This window comes from Epinephelus moara, chromosome 13 (assembly GCF_006386435.1).
Source record: "Epinephelus moara isolate mb chromosome 13, YSFRI_EMoa_1.0, whole genome shotgun sequence".
Lineage (NCBI taxonomy): Eukaryota > Metazoa > Chordata > Actinopteri > Perciformes > Serranidae > Epinephelus > Epinephelus moara.
Genome location: NC_065518.1, coordinates 2,305,900 through 2,325,273, shown reverse-complemented (window position 1 = coordinate 2,325,273; position 19,374 = coordinate 2,305,900). Strand labels below are relative to the sequence as shown.

Below are 19,374 nucleotides of genomic sequence, written 5' to 3'. Positions count from 1 at the left end.
TTTATTTTGAAGGATGAAAATCACCCCAAAAAAAGGAAAAAAACAAACAAACTGCCAAACAAAACAAAAAAAACCCTGAAGTCAGAAAGTACTGACGGACTGACATTGTTTGTTTTTACGATAAGAAAAATACGGAATATTTTTCCCTTTTCTTTTACTGCTGCATGTTACTTTTCTCCATGAACNAAACAAAAAAAACCCTGAAAATAAAAAAAATCACCAAAAGTCTTAAAGAAAAAAAAAAAAATCACCAAAACTTTTTAAAGAAAACACGCAATCATTCTCGGTTCACCATGAAGGCATGAGAGAAAAACAAAATATTTTTTAATCTTTTTTTTTTTTTTTAAAGAAAGTGAGTCGTTGTTATACAGATGATCATTTAGTGGAGTATTCCTTTAATATAGCATCAAACCACTGTTATCGGTGTAAAGACAGAGTGAAGTAATGGCGCCCTGAGCAGAGAATTAAGTCACACTCCCTCTGTGTTGTAATCTGTGTGTATCCCACTGACTCGCTCATCGCCACTGCTCTGAACTCTGCTCACATGGGGGTTACTGCTGATATCAGGACGGTGTCATCGACAAAGTAAAGCACCCACCCTCTGGCCTCCCTGGTTAACACCATGAGCTCTGTCAGCACTGTTTCTGTTGTTAAGTGCTGGTTATGGAGTTAGCACTGTTAGCTGCTAGCCGCTGGCTCTGTCACCTCTATGTTCAGGAATGTGTGCACACAATTTATACACTCTGTATTTCACATAAAGCTTCTTTAAGGAAATAACTGAGCCTTTTTAAGAGTAAAAACAAAGATTTACATATTGAAAGCAAACCAATGGGTTTGGAGCTGTGTGTGCCACAGACAGGAAGTCAGAAAGTACTGACGGACTGACATTGTTTGTTTTTATGATAAGAAAAATACGGAATATTTTTCCCTTTTCTTTTACTGCTGCATGTTACTTTTCTCCATGAACCACAAATATGAAATGAGAAATAACGTTTGCTTTCAGATCCGATGTGTCCAACTGCTACTGCAACTCATCCACGTGTCGGCAAAGAAACACACCTGAACCCTGCTCAAATCATTTTCAAATTTCTTTTAATAAACAGAGCACATGGTCTGAGACTCAAATACACACTAAAAAGGGTCAAAACAGCTCCTCACTTTTTTTTTATCAACTCTTTACAAAGAACATTGCAGGCACTTTACCCAGCTTATCTTTAACAGGGAACAGTAGTGGAGGGGGAGGGGTGTGTGTGTGCATGCAGCCATGCACACCTGTTTTACAAAAGTCAGTAAACAACATGTATGTGAACATTTTTTTCCTCAAAAGCATCTCATCGCGTAAATCATAAAATCATCATCAAAACTAAAAGGACATAAGAACAAAAAGGAAAACCCACAACCACACGGAGTGCCGCCTCGCAGCCGAGGAGCCAACAAGAACAAAACGACAGAACATGGCTGCTGAGTTTCATCCAGCTCCCGAGTCCAAAAACAACATTTACAGATGGACAGTACGAGTCGGGTTTCATTTTTAAACTAAAACACAAACACATCAACATGTGATGGAGTCACAGAGGAGCCGTGTCATGAGGAGTGACGCTGGTGAGATTCAGTCCACAGCTGTGAGTCCTTTTTACGAACGCCGCTTTGTGTCGTTTCATCTCGTATTTTAAACATAAACATTGAAAGACATTTGAATGTTTTACTGTTAGCGCTGAGCTCTGATTCTCTGCTGGTTTATACAGCGAGGAGCTCATAACGTCTAATCACGGATCAAAGTGTCCTGTCAGCTTTGGTTCATTTCAACTTTTCGCTTCAGTTGATGCAAATCTTCTACGGATTTACGTTAGTTTTTGAAATTATGTTGCTAATTTTAAATGAAAAGCTGTTTTTCTTTTCAGAAACGTTAACACTTCATAAATACGATGTTTTCACAAACCCACATATTGTATCTGTAGGTGACGCACGGCAATGATTAGACTACTAGCAACTGCACTGAAATTTACAAATTATGGTCTGTCTTATTCGGGCATATTGAACATTAAACCCTCAGCGTTAAAAATTCTGTGACCTCCTGGCTTATAATAATGTTATAATACATGAATTACCTCCAAAGACAGCATGATGTCTAAAATACGTTTGTTGCTCTTCATTCCCAGGACTCTGGAAACAAAGTGCAGACATCCATATAAATGCCACCTCAGTGAATTTGAGCTTTGAACCTCTGAAACAAGTTTGACCTTTCTACTGGAGAGGAGAGAGAAGACGGTAAAGGTTCTCCAGTGGAAATTTAGGATTAAAGAGTTTAGAATATCAAGCCGGATTGTCTTAAAAAATTATCTGAGAAGAAGCTGGATTAGTCAGTCCCTCAGCAGAGTCGACACAGACAACGGACACTTCCTGTTTCTGACAGCAACATCTGTAAAGAAAACACAACTGCAAACTTTGGTTCGTCTATTTCTTACACGAGTCGTGAAACCAGCCCATCGCTGTGCGGCGAGCAGGGCTCACGGTGAAAATGTCACTGCACAATATCTAAGATTTATTTTTTCTTCGCATGACAATGTGGATTCTGTTTGCCAGCAGCAACACTTTGTAAATAAAATCCGGGAAGACAAAAGTGAAGGAAAACACGGCAGAGGAAGGAGGTCCGATTCCACGTGTGCACACACATACAAAACAATGGTCCCAGGAAGTTTGGAGACGGATCATTGAGTCAGTCAGGTAGTTTGTGAAGCACACAGAACAACTCAGGAGCTTATGTTGAAGTGTGTGTGTCCTTTACAGATTGTCAATCATCATCATCATCATCAAATCATCAAATCAGGGTAATCTGCATGTCAGAATTCTCAGTGGTGCGACTGTTCAGCTCCTCCTCGCCATCGCCATCAACTAACCCCAGCCGGGCGATTTCGCTGCGCCGCTTCCACGGTGACTTGTCCAGCTCTGTTACTTCGAAGACTGCACCGTCTCCTGCAGCGACAGGCGTGAGCGTGCCGGCGGCAGGGGCATCATCACCGACTGAACGCCGCTCAGCCTCCACGGGAGCAGGCCCAGGAAGTTGTCCTGGTGGTGCGTGTCCAGAGTGAAGCTGAGGGCCCTCTGAGGAGGACTGTGGGTGGTGCGGCTCCTCGTCGCAGGGGTAGTAGAAGGTGGAGTAGGATATTGGGGAGGGAGAGGAGAGCTCACTGCGCTCCTGGAGAGAGAGAAAGAGGAGAGGAGGTGAGAGGCAGAAGAGGAACACGGTGGTGAATGAAGGACGGATGAATGGGTGGAGCGCAGCGATGACTCAATGGATGGATGATGGATGGAGAGGCAGAGTGAGGAGAGGAGAAAATAAAAAGTAAAGGGTAAAAACTCTGGTAAAGGTTCTGTGTGCAACATTTTACATGTATTAATTGTATTTCATTGCCAATGGGTGAACAGGTTGTAATGCAACTTGGGACCTTCCCCAACCTTCTCAGTTGCCTCTAACAGTCTGTGGACTGATTTCTGTGGGAAGGACTCCAAATCCAAAGGATGTGACGTTATGTGCACCCTGAGCGCCTTGCCTCTCTTCAGCTCCTCTACAGTGGGCAACACTAGCTAACGTTAGCTAACAAGTTACATCTACTAACGCCAACAAATGACAATCGCCCACCACAACAGAAAGTCCACTCATGCTGTGTTTCTGTTACATACATTTTGCAGCAGCAGCCTGGCGGAGACGAACCGTTAGTTTGCATCTGTAGCAACACAAATTCAGCCAGAGCAGGACCGAGTGCTGTGAGGTTTAGTCCAAGACCACCCTCTCGACCATCCCAAGTCCCCTCCGCATCAGCAAACTTTCTGTTGCTGCTGTAACGCAGGTTAGACCCGCCAGCCCACTGCGAACCGTGGGGCTGGGCTGAATTTGAGTTGCTACAGTGGCTAAGGTCTGAGCTTCTGTCCAGTCTCCTCCCAGGGAAGAAGTGTCTTAAAGGCAGGGCGTGAGTTGGAGGTTCCACGGGCTGCGCTAGCTATCTAATTGGTGACTCATTTGTGTCTGATAACAGTAAGTCCATTAAATTAATTGTCCAGTATCATAATTTTAGTTCCCCATCTGTGCTGGAAAAAAAATCCCAATGTTAGCGGAAGCACTGACGTGAACAATATTGTGATACTCTGTTTTTAGCTGCCAAATATTATCTAACGTTAGCTTGCCTGCTAACATGGACAAATTGCTAGCTTGCTAACGTAGCAAAATCTTATCTTATGAAGCACTTAACACCAGATCAATGCAGTGTTGCTTAGTTACAGCTAGCTGGCTAACCTTAGCTTGCTTGCTCATTAACATTATCGCTAGCAAAATACTATTTGAGTGGATATGTCGGTTGGCTATCTTGCCAAATGAAGTTGTGGCGAAAGTTCAGTCAGGAGGACGATACTTTTGCATGCTTGGGTCTGTAATTTACTTCTTTCCTATTTGCCATTAAGTTGTTCTGTCAGCCAATCATACTCAACCAATAGCACAGCGACACACCTTCTCTGTTAGCCTATCATCTTACTGCTACTTGCTTTAAATATGGTTCTCTCTCTGTCTGTAGTTCTTTCATGGTGCCGTTGCGTGCACCCTTCAGCTCCCCATCACTGCCTAGTCTTTGCAGATTCATCGGCCTCATCAGTCTCAGAGTCATCAGCCACCACCACCTCCAGTGTCAGGACTCAAAGGGGGGATTTATCTTGCTGCTGCTTAGTTGACCATCCATTACAATCAGTTAATCTGCAATCTGTGCTAAACAACCATCTTTACTTAATTCACCTGTCTCTCCTGATTGAAATTCCTTCACCACCTAATCTGCTGTTGGTTGCTTTGTAACGTTAGCTGATAAAGGGAACTTACACACAATAATGTCCTCATTAACATGGAGCCAAACGCTCCAAATGAAATAAAGGAACATTACAGAGAGTAACATTACTCTAAATACGATTGATATTTATTTTCCAGCCCTTTCTCAACATGACTCTCAATCATTCAGTCTTGTTAGTGTTTTGGCTGACGTCCAGGTGCTTGCTCTAAGCTTCGGAGTGTGAGCAACAGGATGCTGACTGCAGTAAATCTAACGGCCTCAGAGACACGAGGGGTCACTGATAACAAGGACAGTTACAGACAGAACCTTTAAGACAAGAGCATCTCATTAAGCTGCAGGTCAAAATAAGGAACTTTAACACCGTTTTCACTGGTAAACTTGTTCAACTTTAAGTTGTATATTTTGGAAAACACTGCACTTCCAGTTGTAGTGACAGACAGTTCAGAGTTAGGTTTGGAGTAACTAGGTCCAACAGAAATCATTTAGCTTTTGTCACTGATGACGTTCAGATTACAGAAGAAGTTATGTTTGCTGGTGATCGAGGAAACATTTAGCTGATAGAGTTAGGTGAACTGATTGACATTCGCTCTTGGTGTATAAAGAAAATAACAACATGCATATCAGGTTTGATGGGTTAGTATTAAGTTCAGCAAACACTTGCATTAGTAGAGAAAGTAAAGACAGCAGCTGGAACCAGATCACAACATGACACAGAGGTATTAATTGTGAGTTCACTGCTCAGTTTGAGTGTCAGCACAGAGTCACTACAGGAAGTTTCTGACAGCTTTCATAACTTAGATCAAACATAATAATATAAGATACTGAGGACCTCCTATCCACCTTATTCCTGGGGGCGCCCCAGAAATGAGTCCCAAAACCAGACATGAGTTAGCATGTTAGCACTTCCTGTTCCCTCGACTCGAAGTCAACAGGTTTTTGGTCAGATGTCTGAAATAAAGTCTGTGGTTAACACAAGCTGAGGAGACTTTTATGTTTTGTTCTACGACATAAAATGTTAGTTAATTAGCGTACGGTTAGCTTATTGTTACCTCTGGAAATGCCAGTTCTGGTTCAGCACCAGAAACTTGCTGAAGGTGTCATGGGGGCGAGGAATAAGGTGGATATGGCTGCCACAGAGTGCTAGCTCTCCTAAAGGAAATTATTTCCAGTCCTGGCACGTGCAGCGTCTGTTTTTTGGCTCATTATTCCAGTTACGATCACATTTTACCTGCCAGCTTATCGCTGAGATACGGAGTCACACAATATCCGTCCAAAGGAAAAGCTGTGAATCGTGACAGTAACACATGGGCTCATGCAGTTACAAGCAACACGTACGAGCGAGCGATGCTGCAGTTGTCAGGGAGCAGGGCAGGATCGAACAGCAGTTGCTAAAGAAGCGGAGAGGCAGTGGGGCTTGGTGATTGGACGATGAGCAGCGGTGGGAAGTGCAGGAAGTAGGCAGCGGGGCTCATTTGGGGAAGGTTAGTACGTCACTGTCACACCTCACTCTCTGAAAGCACACACACACACACGCAGAGGAAATACAGAGAGACACAGAGGGTTAGCGGAAAAACAAAAAGAAGAAGCTCGTGATGAATTTGTTTGTTTTGCCGGGAGTCAGGAACGCTGTAAATGTTATTAAATGACACACAACATGAAATCAACAGCTGAGACAGAGACGGAGAGAGAAGACACATAAAGAAAGTTCAGAGATGATTGGTCATGTGACGACAATGAGAAGTGAAGTTTGACGTGTGGATGGATGGATGGCTTCTACGTCTGCTGCCAATATGAAACATGTAAAAAAAATGGTGAGAAGCTGGCGTGTCTGCGGACCAGTGTGTGGCGATGGCAGGTCAACGAGATGACAATGATGCCTGGGTGGGACGGGCTGTGATGGAGGATGAGGATGCTGCCAACAAACAGCATTCAGGCATGACAGGATGAGCAGAGTTGAGCCAGTGAATCTGCCAAAGAGCTCGGGTCAACTATCTAGACTTCAAATAACCAGGAATTTTTCATGCAGCACTCACAAACCTTCACGTTTCAAATATGATTCACCGAAATCTGCAAACTATCTCCCTGCTGTTGCTACAGACTCCAGCTGGGACTTTAAAGGGCTGTTCCGTTCAAACTGTACGGATAACAGCAGCTTTAGGATGGACGAACACTACAGGGTTCATTCTGGATGTAAAAACAAAGGCCTCAGCTGGACTGGGAATTCCCACTGGAGGCAAGACGAGAGCGAGATGTGAGTGGCGTGTAAGCGTCCTGTCGTCCAATCCACACTGATTTCTTCCTCGGTAAACTTCTCAGCTGTCTGCCTGCAGCAGCTCCTGAAGAAACGTAACATCATACAACAGTTCGTATAATATCCTTCAAATTTGCACCCTATGTATGACGTTATGTCTTTTATGTTACCGTGGTTAGGTCTGGGCAAGTAAAGTTACTGTAGTTGGAGACTTGGTTGGGCAACTTTAGGTTTAGGCAATTAAAGTTAAGGAAAAGAAACATGGTGATGACATACCTTAAAATGACTTGAAGTTCATGCATCACATGGTTTTGAACACGGTGTCTCCTGGAGACAGTCCTGTGCTTTGTGACCCAACCTGCCTCCTTACTGAACTCCTCAGGACCGCTTCCTTCTTTACTCTCGTCAGTGCATTTGTCAAGTGATTGCAGCCGTACATAATACGCAGGTAATGCACGAATTACTGGCTCATAATTACGTGGGGTATAGAAGAATTTTGGTGCATTACTGTACATAGGAAAACATTCAAACAGTGCATGAGAACAGGCTGCCTGGGGAGCTAAGCGGACGGCACCAACCTGACTTCACCAAGCTAACTGACAGCTAGGTTGGTCACCATAGCTACTTTAGTTGGACGATATATTGTCCCAGAAATAATTGCGATAAATTATATTATTGTGATTTTGAGACTATTTCATGCCGCTGATGCACTGATAATATAACAGCAAAATAATGCAAATACAATCCTAGGGATGGACGACCTGGGAGCTGGGCGGTTTGCTGGTGGATTTATGGAGTGGACGATAAAGTTGTTGGAGGGTAAAACTACAAATGACAAGCTAACGAGTATCAGGACTTCAACTCCAAAGAACTGCTGCTGGCTACCGCTAAGCTACACCACACTCTCTAAACGCTTTCAGTGTGGATCGGCCAGACTCAGAACCAGAGAACTCCTGTAGTGCGCAGGGTAAGTGCTCAGTAAGGGGAGGCTGGTGGCGAGGGTTAATGTGGGGGCGGGGAGGGCGTGGGGTCACATACGTGCTGCATTCACCACTGCAGAATGGCGTATACCTCTGTATACAAGGGCTGGACAACCGTCTGGCCTGACGGATCTGAAAACAACAGTTTACAGCACAGCTCAGTTACAGTCATGTGAAGAGTTCCTTTCCAAAACACCACATGTCCGCCTGTCCGCCCACGGAGGGACTCACACCGTCCCATCAATGGTGACGGCACAAAGTTTGACTTTAGAGTGAGAGTATGAGCTGTGAAATCATCTTAAAAAGCTGAGACATCCTTTAAAATGTCCTGAATCCACTCAGAAAAACTACTTTGTTACAAGAACAAAAACCTTCCACCAAATTTTATTTACAGTAAATCTGTCCGAGAGAGAGAGAATGGGTTTCCACCAGGGCTGCACAATTATGGCTGAAATGTTTATTATCATGGTTTTGATCAATATCAAGATCACAATCATTTATCATGATTATTCATTGATTCTAGGGACAAAATGTTTCTATTGCACATTCATGTTTAATCTGCAGCTTTCACTGTCACACTGTTACATCCCTGCTGATGTTTCATGATCCTGGGCTCCAGTCTGCGCTTTCTGTATAGACTACTTCCTGTTCAGTCCTCTTGTCACGATTGGTCTTATTTCCTGTCTTTGTGTGTTCTCCCACCTTAGTGAGACGGTGCTTCTCAAAGTTGAGGATGCTTCCTTGGTAGGATGGGTCCTTCCAAGTCTGGTCCTACAAAGGCTAGGCAAGACTCAGTCCTAGTTTTCGGTGAGCACACACTGGAACAGGCTAGCAAAGAGGCCCCGCCTTCTATTCTGGCAAGTCGTACACAAAACAGAATGTGGGCACTTCATGCCTCCTGAGGATACACACGTGCATCCTTGAAAACCCTCGGTTGAATTTGAAGGATCCCTGACATCGGGACAGTCCTTTGCAGGATTCAGTGACATGGGAACCATCCCAATATCCCTCCTTTACTCCTCTGTCCTCCGTCCTCTTGACCTGGAAATTGATTGAGACCCGCCATCCTGAAGGACGTCCCAGTTCCTTAAACAAGCTCCGAGGAGTTTAGAAGAGAGAAGCAAGGAGGGATCTCTGAGGAGTGATGGGCGAGGACACACAAGAGCAGCCTTCAGGGAAGTCTTTAATCGGCTGACACGCCCCCCGATTTGATATCTATTGACTGGACACCTTCACCAGTGATTCTACTGATGAACGCATCTCATCATTATGTTAGCTGGCTTTTGGGTTTCCTGGTTTTACAATGATGCTGTCTTTGTAAATAAATTATTCCTTATTTTGCCTTCAGACTGCCTCTCCTTCTTTTTGTCATGGCTTTAGAGCCAGGTCATGATGGTGTTAATACAGAGAGCAGGTTGTTCTTCATTGTGTTTGTTAGACAGAGAAAACTGCTGCTCTGACACTGAGAACTGTGTCTTTATTGATATCAGCACGGTGCACTTGTGTGCAGATACAACCAGCTGTCAAAGCAGACTGACAGCTGATCCAGCTGTGATCAGCTGTGATGCTTCAGAGGAAACCACTCCTCATTTCTCCAGAAACATATTTCCTTGTTTCCTCTCTCCTCGCCATGAAAAGACGAGTGAGGGAAACGTGAATGCAATTTAGGAGACATGGATTGGGATGCACCTATAAACTCCTTGAAATTCAGCCGTTTAAGAATCTTTCCTTGGGTCAATCTCAATGACTGATCTCGCATCCATGTTTCCCTCACTTCTGTCTCTTCCTTATGTCTTAGCTCTGCCCTCATAAGACGCAGGGCAGAGATGCAAGGATGAGATGCACGGAAAGAAACAAGGAAATATGCCCTTAGAGAAATGAGACGTGAGCTGATCCAGCTGTTATCAGCCGTCGCTTCATGTGACATTTCAGAGGAAACAACTCGTCATTTCTCCAGAAACATGTTTTCTTGTTTCCTCTCTCCTCACCATGAAAAGACGTAAGTGGGGGAAACGTGAATGCAATTTAGGAGACTTGGATTGGAATGCACCCACAGACCCCTTGAAATTCAGCCGTTTAAGGATCTTTCCTTGGGTTAATCTCAATGACTGATCTCGCATCCATGTTTCCCTCACTTGTGTCTCTTCCTTATGTCTTAGCTCTGCCGTCATAAGACGCAGGGGAGAGATGCACGGAAAAAAACAAGGAAATATGCCTTTAGAGAAATGAGACGTGAGCTGATCCAGCTGTGATCTTCAGACACTTCAGAGGAAACAACTCCTCATTTCTCTGGAAACATATTTCCTCTCTCTCTCCTTGCATGGTTTCCTTTCATCCCTCCATGCATCCCCAGAGGGAGAGACTAAGACGCAAGGAAGAGGTGCAAGTGCAGACAACAGGGATGCAATTTTAAGAGACTTGGGATGCACCCAGTGCCTCTTTGAAATTCAACAGTTTAAGGATCCTTCCTTGACTTTGAGAAGCACCACTCGTCTGCCCCGCCCTGATTTGTTTCACCTGTCCCTCGTTATCTGCCTGCTCTCCTTGTGCATTTGTCTTCGTGCTCCCCTTTTCTTTTGCCAGTCTGTCTGTCTGTGTTGTTCTCTGTGTTCCTTGATTACCGCTTTGTTCCTAGTGTGGTTTTTGTGTAAATAAAAGTGTTTATTGGACACATATCTTTGACCACATGGTGTGCTACTGCATCAATTATTTCAGTCTGTCTTTGAGAGCTGAGTGGATATGGTGAAGCACTGTACAGCGTTGCTCTTATGGAGGTCTGAGTTGACGCTGGACAACAACAGAGATTTAGTGAGGCGATGTTGGCGTCGCTGTCCTTCTCGATCTTCATGCGTTCACTGTACTGCAGTTTGTGTTTTCTCAGTATGTTGTTTTTGTTTTCTGCACTCTAAATTTAAAATACTCCCAAACCAAAGATGATCTGATGATCTTCACCTTGCTCCACATGTTCTGTTTGGCCCGTCTGCTCTCTGCTGTACATCACTCTTCTTCTCTGAAGTGCAGCTGCAACATTCAGGAAACATTTAACAGGCTGCTGCTGCACGATGCACGCTCAGCGGCATCACAGCTGCCATGGCTGTTAAATTAGGAAGTGCGCCGTTTCATATGAGCGGAGCACGCGTTTTAACATCAATATCACCATTGATTGTGTTCAGTTAAGTGTGGGAAGCCAAAATTATGATGGACATTTGATTCACTGTGCAGCCCTGATTCCCCCCCCCCCCCCCCCCGTCAGCTGATCAATCTTATAACTTTTTTCTTTTGGTGGTTATTTGTGGGTTTTGGAAGGAAACTCTTCAAACAGAGAGAAAAGACTGAGGGAGAGTTAGAGCCGAGAAAGATCACAAGACCTGTGTGTGCATATGTGTGTGTGTGACAGTGTGTGTGTGTGTGTGTGTGAGAGAATAAACAGACATGGAAACACAGAGAGTAAGGTGTTTCGACAGTTTGTGCAACAAAAAACACTTTTTTTTTGTGTGAGAACACATTTCAACCTTCATCATCATCAAGTTGTGAAACTCCTAAAAAAAAGGAAGAAAATGATCAAACATGGACCAAATCTGTAAAATATTAAATTCCTATCAGGGGATACAAATAAGATGAGACTGAAGTTGACTATCTGGGGTTTGTTTTTCTCTGAATATATGAAAATAAATATGTTTGATGATGATAATTTAAACCTCAGTAAGCTGTTTGTCTGCTGCAGTAACTCTTTCTGCCACACGATGGCGCCACTTCACAAGATCAGACATAAGCAACATGCAGCTCCTTCATCATGAGGAGTGATGGGACCAAAATAAGTTTAAAGTGTCTTACAGACCAACTGCAGGACAGATTTTTGCAAACTTATAAATTAAAGTGTTGATCTTACTATGATCTTTGTGACAGTCTGTGAGCTGTACTCTACTCCTCTGAGATGTTCCTGTCTTTACTGAATGTAAATACAAATAAAGATGCTCATGTTCTAACCAGCACAAAAAATATAAACCTCTATCTTGCTAAAAGTTTTATGCTTTAAAAATCTCTTAATTCAGGTTCAGATTTTTTCTATTTCAACACCACAAGTGTTGCTAAAAATAATGTGTGTTTTCTGTGTCTTATTTTGGTGAGTGAGCTCTTTTAAATGTGACGTTACCAAATGTTTTAAGTGAGTCCTTTGAGTCTGACGGGACACTTACAATGTTAGCGGAGCGTCCGGGGCCGCGCTGAGCCACGATCGCTCCTGAGATGGCCTTAATCCAGCTGTGCATGTCCTCTGGACTGTCAGCCTAACACACACACACACACACACACACACACACACACAGAGGGAGAGAACATGGTCATGTATTATTTTTTAGTGGCACATTTGATCTGGGGTGGTAAAGAAGCCATATATAAATACAGACAGTGGTTTTACGTCTGCAGGGCTCGTAACGCACTGACTTCATGAGTTAAAATATACGTTAACTTCCTCTAGCAAACTAGAACCACCGCCCTGTGGTCGTGTGACTCCGCCCACCAGTCCAGTGTCTCTGACAGTCTCCATCCATGTCAGTGAAAACATGGATGCTTCACACACAGAAGATCTATACAATCAGCACAATTTCAAGATTAGAGTCACCAATTCAGTATCTGACCAAATGTCTCCCCTTCTGTTCCTGAGATATGACGTTAAAACATGATGATGTCACAGTCAAGCTGACCTTTGACCTTTTGACCTTCATTATTTTATCCTGTTAGACATTTGTGTGGAAATTTGTAACATTTGTGTATGAATTCTGGAGTTATGACCAGAAACTGAGGTCACAGTGACCTTTGACCTTTGAATACGAGTTTCTAATCAGTTTATTGTTCAGTCCAAATGACGGTTTGTGTGATATTTAAGATTTTCTTGAGATACTGTTCTGTCAATTCATATTCATCACATCATCTGTCACCTCCAGTCTGTATTAAACACTCGTCTTTATTTCATTCACCTGGTCTCTGCTGATTGAAATGAGGAAGTGCTCTGTGTTTCCTCTACGATTGCACAGGCCTGACGGGCCAACAGGCTAACAGGAACCCCCGCCAGGACAAAAATAAATATTTCTTAATGCCAAAAATCACACTGAATGTCCATTAATTCAGACACCAATGATCTGTGTATGTGGGGAAGTTTTTGCTGTCATTACGGTCACGCTAGTTTCTATAATCTTTCTGTGTCTCACTGAGGGCGGGGCTTCGTCTGTTCAGACGCACGGAACAGCAGCTGAACGTCACTCGATGCGACAACAACTTGTTATGTGAAGCTGGTGATGGTGACGAGCAGAAAGACAACTCTTCTGTCTCTGAACTTTGACTGTAATTTACTGAGTTAGTTCAAATAAAAGGCTAAAGTCTGAAATACTGATGGTGCTGCAGAAGACAACTGACAGCTTTCACTCAAGAACACAAATGTCAACCTGCTGGAGGACGCGTGAGGGGATCACAGATCAGGATCTGACTTGAGATGAGAAATCACCTGTATGTAGAAGGTTCTGGAGCTGGTGACCATTTCGAACAGGTTGTCCCTCATCATCAGCTCGCTGCACACAGACAGAGACAACAGCAGATTTTAACGACCTGCGATGGACGGCAGCTCGCGTCCACCTGCTGACATGAAGCTCACTGACCTCTGTTTGCACTCCTGGACTTTGTGAATCTCCTTCAGCGGGATGGCTCTCAGCGCCTCCCTGTCCTGCAGGCACCAACAGAGGGAACAATAACACACACACACTTCACAACATAACCACAGGGAGGGATGTTTAAAATCTGCACCACTCGTCTCATCTCCTGTGCGACATGTTTCCTGACTGTATGTTTGATTTTCATTTTGTCAACAGGAGACCTTCTGTGAGACACTCTGTACCGTCATCACGTTCTCCTGTGAGATAAAGGACCAAACCAACGGTCTGCAGATGAGTCAGAGGTCGGCTGTGATCACATCCACTCCTGAAGCCTGATGGAGGTATACAGATTATTGGAGAAAAAGTATCGGCATACTAGAGTTTAGTTCCTGAACTTTAGAGAACCCCGTCCACGTCTTGCATGTTAAGCAACATCATGGAGATCTTTGACCTCTCTCACTCCGCAGGAACGCCGGCGTCTTTGGCCGACGTTACTGTCTTTCAGAGCGGGCTGAGTTTTAAAACTAGAGTCAATACATTTTTGGATTTCTGACCATTCTTAATTCAGTCTCGAGGTGTAAAGGATGCTTAAATTTAGCGCAAAATCTGTGTAACAAACGGTTTCAACACAAAAATCCTATTACTGTCAATGTTCAACCCCACAACGGCCACGGCTAGATGCGTGTTGGCACTCCTGGACGCACTGACTGCGGCACTGTCCTATTTCCAACCTCTCCGCCCCCAGAATTAAATATGTTTTTCTCCTTCTTGCTCTCTGCTTGTACATACGGGCTCCCGTAGCAGCTCGACTCCTCTCCTCACCATAGTTGTATAAAGAGAACTCTAGCGCTGCTACAGTGTCTCGTGTGTAACGAAGAATGAATGAGGAGAGACTCGTCGATGAGGTCGAGGAATATCCCGAGCGAAACGTCCCACAATCCCGTGATCATAAAGACAACGGCCAAAAAGATATTGCCACACATGATTGTAAGCTAATGCAGAGGTGGAGAAAGTACAAATCTGTCGATAAAAGTAATAAGAACTTTGCGTGTCTGTTGACGGGCTGCAGCACGCTGGTGTGTTTTCAGCTTGAGAATGGCCGTCAAATACTTCCATTATAAATGTTCAAAGCTCCTACACACTCTAAACTTCACAAGTTTGAACAGGCGTCGAAACAAAAAACATTTAACACAGATTTATGAGGAGAAAAACTTGACACAGCGCTAAGCTGCATTTCAAGTTCATTTTTCAGATGATGTAAACCACCACTGTTGACCTGCTATTCCCCCATAAAGAGCCCTGATGCCACGCTCCACACAAAGACAGAAATGGGTCTATTGCAGGACATGGGGGGGGGGGGGGGGGGGGGTTAAAGTAAAACATCAGGTGGGAGTTTACAGTGAGGAGACGTCCGTCTGAAACCAGCAGCAGCTCACACGTCTGATTCTCTCTGACTTGTTTCTGATCCAAGAGGTGATGCTTTTTAACACTCATTACGACACCCGCGCATGACTGCTTTAATACCTACAGTGGAAAATATAGAGACGTGATCTCACACACACACACACACACACACACACACACACACACACACTCACTGGGTGTGTCCATGTCTGTGCAGACAGGCTGCGGTTGGGACTCGCTAATCTGTCCACACGTGGATCATATGTGGAGGAATTCAGGATGCATGCCGCTGCATGTTGAGACACGACTGACTGGGGGCAAAGCAAGCCTCGCTGCACACACACACACACACACACACACATACACACACACACACACACACACACACGGGTGTTCTGCTGCTTTCTGTCCTTCAATTTTTCTCCAGTTTCCTAAATTGTGAACAGTGTAAATATTTGTAAAGTGTTAATAGTAAGTTCTAGTAAGCTGTGTGTGTGTGTGTGTGTGTGTGTGTGTGTGTGTGTGTGTGTGTGTGTGTGTGTGTGTGTGTGCTCACATGCGCTTCACTAACCCGTCCACAGCCCGCTCTCTGCTGTAACCTGACTCTTCTTAAAGGATCAGTTCACTCACATAAGGAACAGACACATTTTCTCACCAGGTCAGATTTGTAGTAGCTGACAGCGTTTTCATCCAGCATGAAGTACCTCCTCTTCCAGTTCTTCATCTGAGGAAGAGGAGCAGAGCCATCAGTGTAGCCGTGTATCTGTTAGCGTAACACATTAAGTAAGTCCTGTGGCGGCTGCATGAAGCATCTCCATTTTAAGATTCTCCTCAAAAAGTTACTTGGAAGAAAATCATCTGCACAGGTTCAAGTTAAAGCTCCAGTGTGTCAGATTTAAGGGGATGTATTGGCAGAATTGCATGCTGCTGTTTTGTCCTTTCAACACACTGTTACTTGTAGTCAAGCCAATGCAGCAGCTTCCTGCTTCCTGCTGCTGCAGTGATGGAGAATAAGACACCACTGAGCATCTGAACGTGTCCTTTCACTTTAAAAACTCCAGACGGCTCAGCTGACAGTCAGCAGTAATCTGTACAGCTGATCAGACTGATGTCAGCAGGCGACCACATCATCACAGCCAACAAAGAACTATTTTGGAGTGAGCGAATCACCACAGACCTGAGGATGAAACTAAATTTACCACAGCGCTGATAAATGGGTGGAAACAACATGGAGGAAACCTCAGGTCTGCAGGACGTCCTCAGGTTGACATGCTGTGACCGGTCATATGTCTTGCCATCGGGGGGAACAGTAGTTTGACACTCTGTGATGTTTTTGTAAAATTTGAAAAAATGTCAGCAGTATTTTCAGAGTCACATGACTTTTTTGTATTCAGCACATCCTCACTGTGACCTCGTCACATGTCCACGTTTGGTCATGGACTTTCCACGTCCACATATGACGTCCAAGGTACCCTGGGTGTGTTGGCTGCTGACGTTCTGGGACGCTGTGTCAACTTCAGCCTGTTACATGCATTGTCTGTTTTCAAAATACACCTCTGTTTTCACAGGAAATGTACAGTTTAACAGTCTCTTTCAAAATAAAAGCACTACGTCAGCACAACGCCGCCAATTGATGTTTTCTTTCCTTTAACAACACACACGTGGTTGGGTTTAGGAAAAAAGAACAGGTTTGGCTTTACAGTCTTACAGGAAGTGAACACCGGCCTCCCGAGTGAAAATCGGTGGTTGCTGGACCCATCCACCACCACTAAAACACGCCCTACTTGGACTTTCGCCCCATTAACTTATGTTGTTGTCCCGCCACGTTTCTCCCTGACGCCACTGGGTGCCATTAAAAAATAACGGCAACCTGCCACGAATCACGCTGAAGTCATCAGTGTCTGATGCCGGAAATCACTGACCAAGGTTGCAGCTTCATCTACAATGATCTATGCAGCATTTATTTCATGATTATACGTTTTTAATGTGTAAAAATAACCTGACATTTCCCATTGTGATGAATTTTTTGGGTGACTTGAGGTGATTGAGTTAAGTTCATCTGCTCCACTGATTTGGACACTTCAATGTATGTCCTCTTGTTTTGGGATAAAGAGTTGGCAGTAGGAGAGGTAGTCCTTTAAATTTAAGAAGATACTGAGCTCACGAGAACGGGACAGACAGATGGAGACAGACTGACGGACAGACCCAAGAACATAACGCCTTGGCCATGTCGCCAGCGTGGAGGCATTACAAATCCTAAATGTCTGGCTGAAGGTTTTACATCAGTTGTCAGTTTGTAGAAGATGGAAAATGTGTGTGTGTGTGTGTGTGTGTGTGAGTGTGTGTTCTCACCAGAGCTCCCTGTTTGACACAGTATCCGTCCTTGATGACGGCCTGGTCCTGGGCTCCTCTGGACAGGAAGTAGGGCAGCTGATTCTGACCCCGCTTCAAACCTCCGCGCTCCGCCTCACTCTGCCCCTCCCCCTGCTCCTAAAACACACACGCAAAAACAACATTGTTTATATTGAGAAATCAAAACATCTGATGTGTCTAACATGTTGGCAAACAGCTGATACACAGCAACATCAGCGTACGTTAAGCCTCAAAACAGTTCCCTAAAATGACTGAACTCACAGTGGACACAAAAAAACGAGCAAAATCAACGCAGAAGTCGTCGAGAACATCTCTTTTAATTCTGCGCATTACATCCTACATTACCCACAATGCAACTCAACCATGGGCTTAATAAAGTGACATCACCGGAGGACATTTACAGGGTGGCTACAGGTATCAGGTCCTTAAATTTAAGGGATAGTTCAACTTGTTTGAAGTGGGGTTTTATGAGGTACTTATCAGTGTGTTATCTGCAGTCGCCGATATGGAAGCTAGACAACGTCCTGCTGTGGACGGGTCGGCAACAAAACTAAAAAAAAAGTCCCATCTAAAAAAATCAATATGAGTTTAAGTTTACGCTATATTGAGAATATTTTCACTGCCTTACCTTAATGTCAGAAACTGATTTCCAGTGGGAAAATGAAGCTGTGTATTTTGCTCTCTTCTGAGCCAGACTCCATTGAGAAAACCAGTCATTTAACATCGCTGAACACATGAGCTGCTGGTCTACTGCTGCCTCGTTCAGTTAGTTTGTTTGTGTTATTTTCTGACTTTGGCGGTTTAAAGGGTTAATTCAGATTCACCAAGTCACGCAATTACACAAACTGACTGACTGATGGAGGCAGCAGTAGACCAGCAGCTCATGTGTTCAGTGAGGTAAAATTACTGTTTTTGCCAGTGGAGTTTGGTGGCTTTGACGAGAGCGTAAATGGGGACCTAAAGCTTTCAGCAGGTTCCCCGTAGGAAAGGTAGTGAAAATATTCTAAATCTACTGTACACTTTAACTGGGTTGGATTGTTTAAGGTGGCTAAAATACATTTTGTTTCTGACCCGTCTACAGAAGGACATCACTGGGCTTCAAATTCGAACTCCAGTCTCCAAACTGGGGGCGTGCTGACTGACATCTACTATAGGTAACACACTGACTGTGGAGAAGAACCTCATTCAGCCTCACGTCAAAACATCTGAACTATACTTTAATGCTTTTTAAGTTGTTTTCAAGATAATTTTTAACCAAATTTAAGATGATTTTTGGACAAATCATGTTATTCTGACTGAAGCACTGCAGTTGAGTACAAGCTCAGTAGTATATATGTGTGTCATTAGAGTGAGTTAGGTTCATCTACATTTTACCAACAGGTAGGAGCAAGTATAAAGTAAAAAGACAGAATCAGGTTCCCCACTGGCTCTGAACAGGCTCCCTGGTGTTTCTGTGTTTTCAGTTTTGCAGCAGCAGAGTGTGGGTGTTCAGTTTTACATTTTTTAAGCCTTTCGGTCATAAAATTCCGACCAGCCGTCACTCGTCTGTGCTGCGGCGTGTCGGGTCACATGTTTGTGGCTGCATATCAACACTGACAGGACCGGACCTGCAGAGCTGCTGCTAACAGCTGCTAATACAACAGTGTGTGTGTGTGTGTGTGTGTTTGTGTGTGTGTTACCTGCGTGGCGGTGACGATAGGGACTCCTCCTATGATTTCCATCTTGTAGGAGAGCTGTTTCATGGCTCCCAGGACTTCCTGTGGCGTCTCTGCGTGGGCGGTTGTTTGGCCCTCGCCTGGCTTTGGCACCTAAACACACAACAAGAGATTAACAGCTGTCCTGTCTGTGAAGCTCTCGGCTTACACACACAGGCTTTTAAGAGTTTAAGGTTT

At 44.2% G+C, this 19,374-nt stretch overlaps 1 protein-coding gene across 4 annotated transcripts in view; it reads right to left on the bottom strand.

The window, feature by feature from the left end:
* Window positions 1-1,075: 1,075 nt before the first annotated feature.
* The window catches only part of LOC126399459 (pleckstrin homology domain-containing family A member 1-like), a 29,590-nt gene continuing 11,291 nt past the window's right edge, over window positions 1,076-19,374 (bottom strand). The window contains exons 6-13 of one of the 4 annotated variants that reach the window (XM_050059454.1): window positions 19,162-19,290; window positions 17,462-17,599; window positions 15,765-15,833; window positions 13,712-13,776; window positions 13,561-13,624; window positions 12,257-12,346; window positions 8,119-8,192; window positions 1,076-3,196 (exon numbers count right to left, since the gene is read on the bottom strand). In XM_050059454.1, the coding sequence (XP_049915411.1) occupies window positions 2,950-3,196; window positions 8,119-8,192; window positions 12,257-12,346; window positions 13,561-13,624; window positions 13,712-13,776; window positions 15,765-15,833; window positions 17,462-17,599; window positions 19,162-19,290 (876 nt within the window). In that variant the 3' untranslated portion in view covers window positions 1,076-2,949. Of the gene's footprint in view, window positions 3,197-6,057; window positions 6,340-8,118; window positions 8,193-12,256; window positions 12,347-13,560; window positions 13,625-13,711; window positions 13,777-15,764; window positions 15,834-17,461; window positions 17,600-19,161; window positions 19,291-19,374 lie in introns of all 4 variants that reach the window. The other 3 variants (XR_007570891.1, XR_007570892.1, XM_050059453.1) reach the window with 3 other exon arrangements.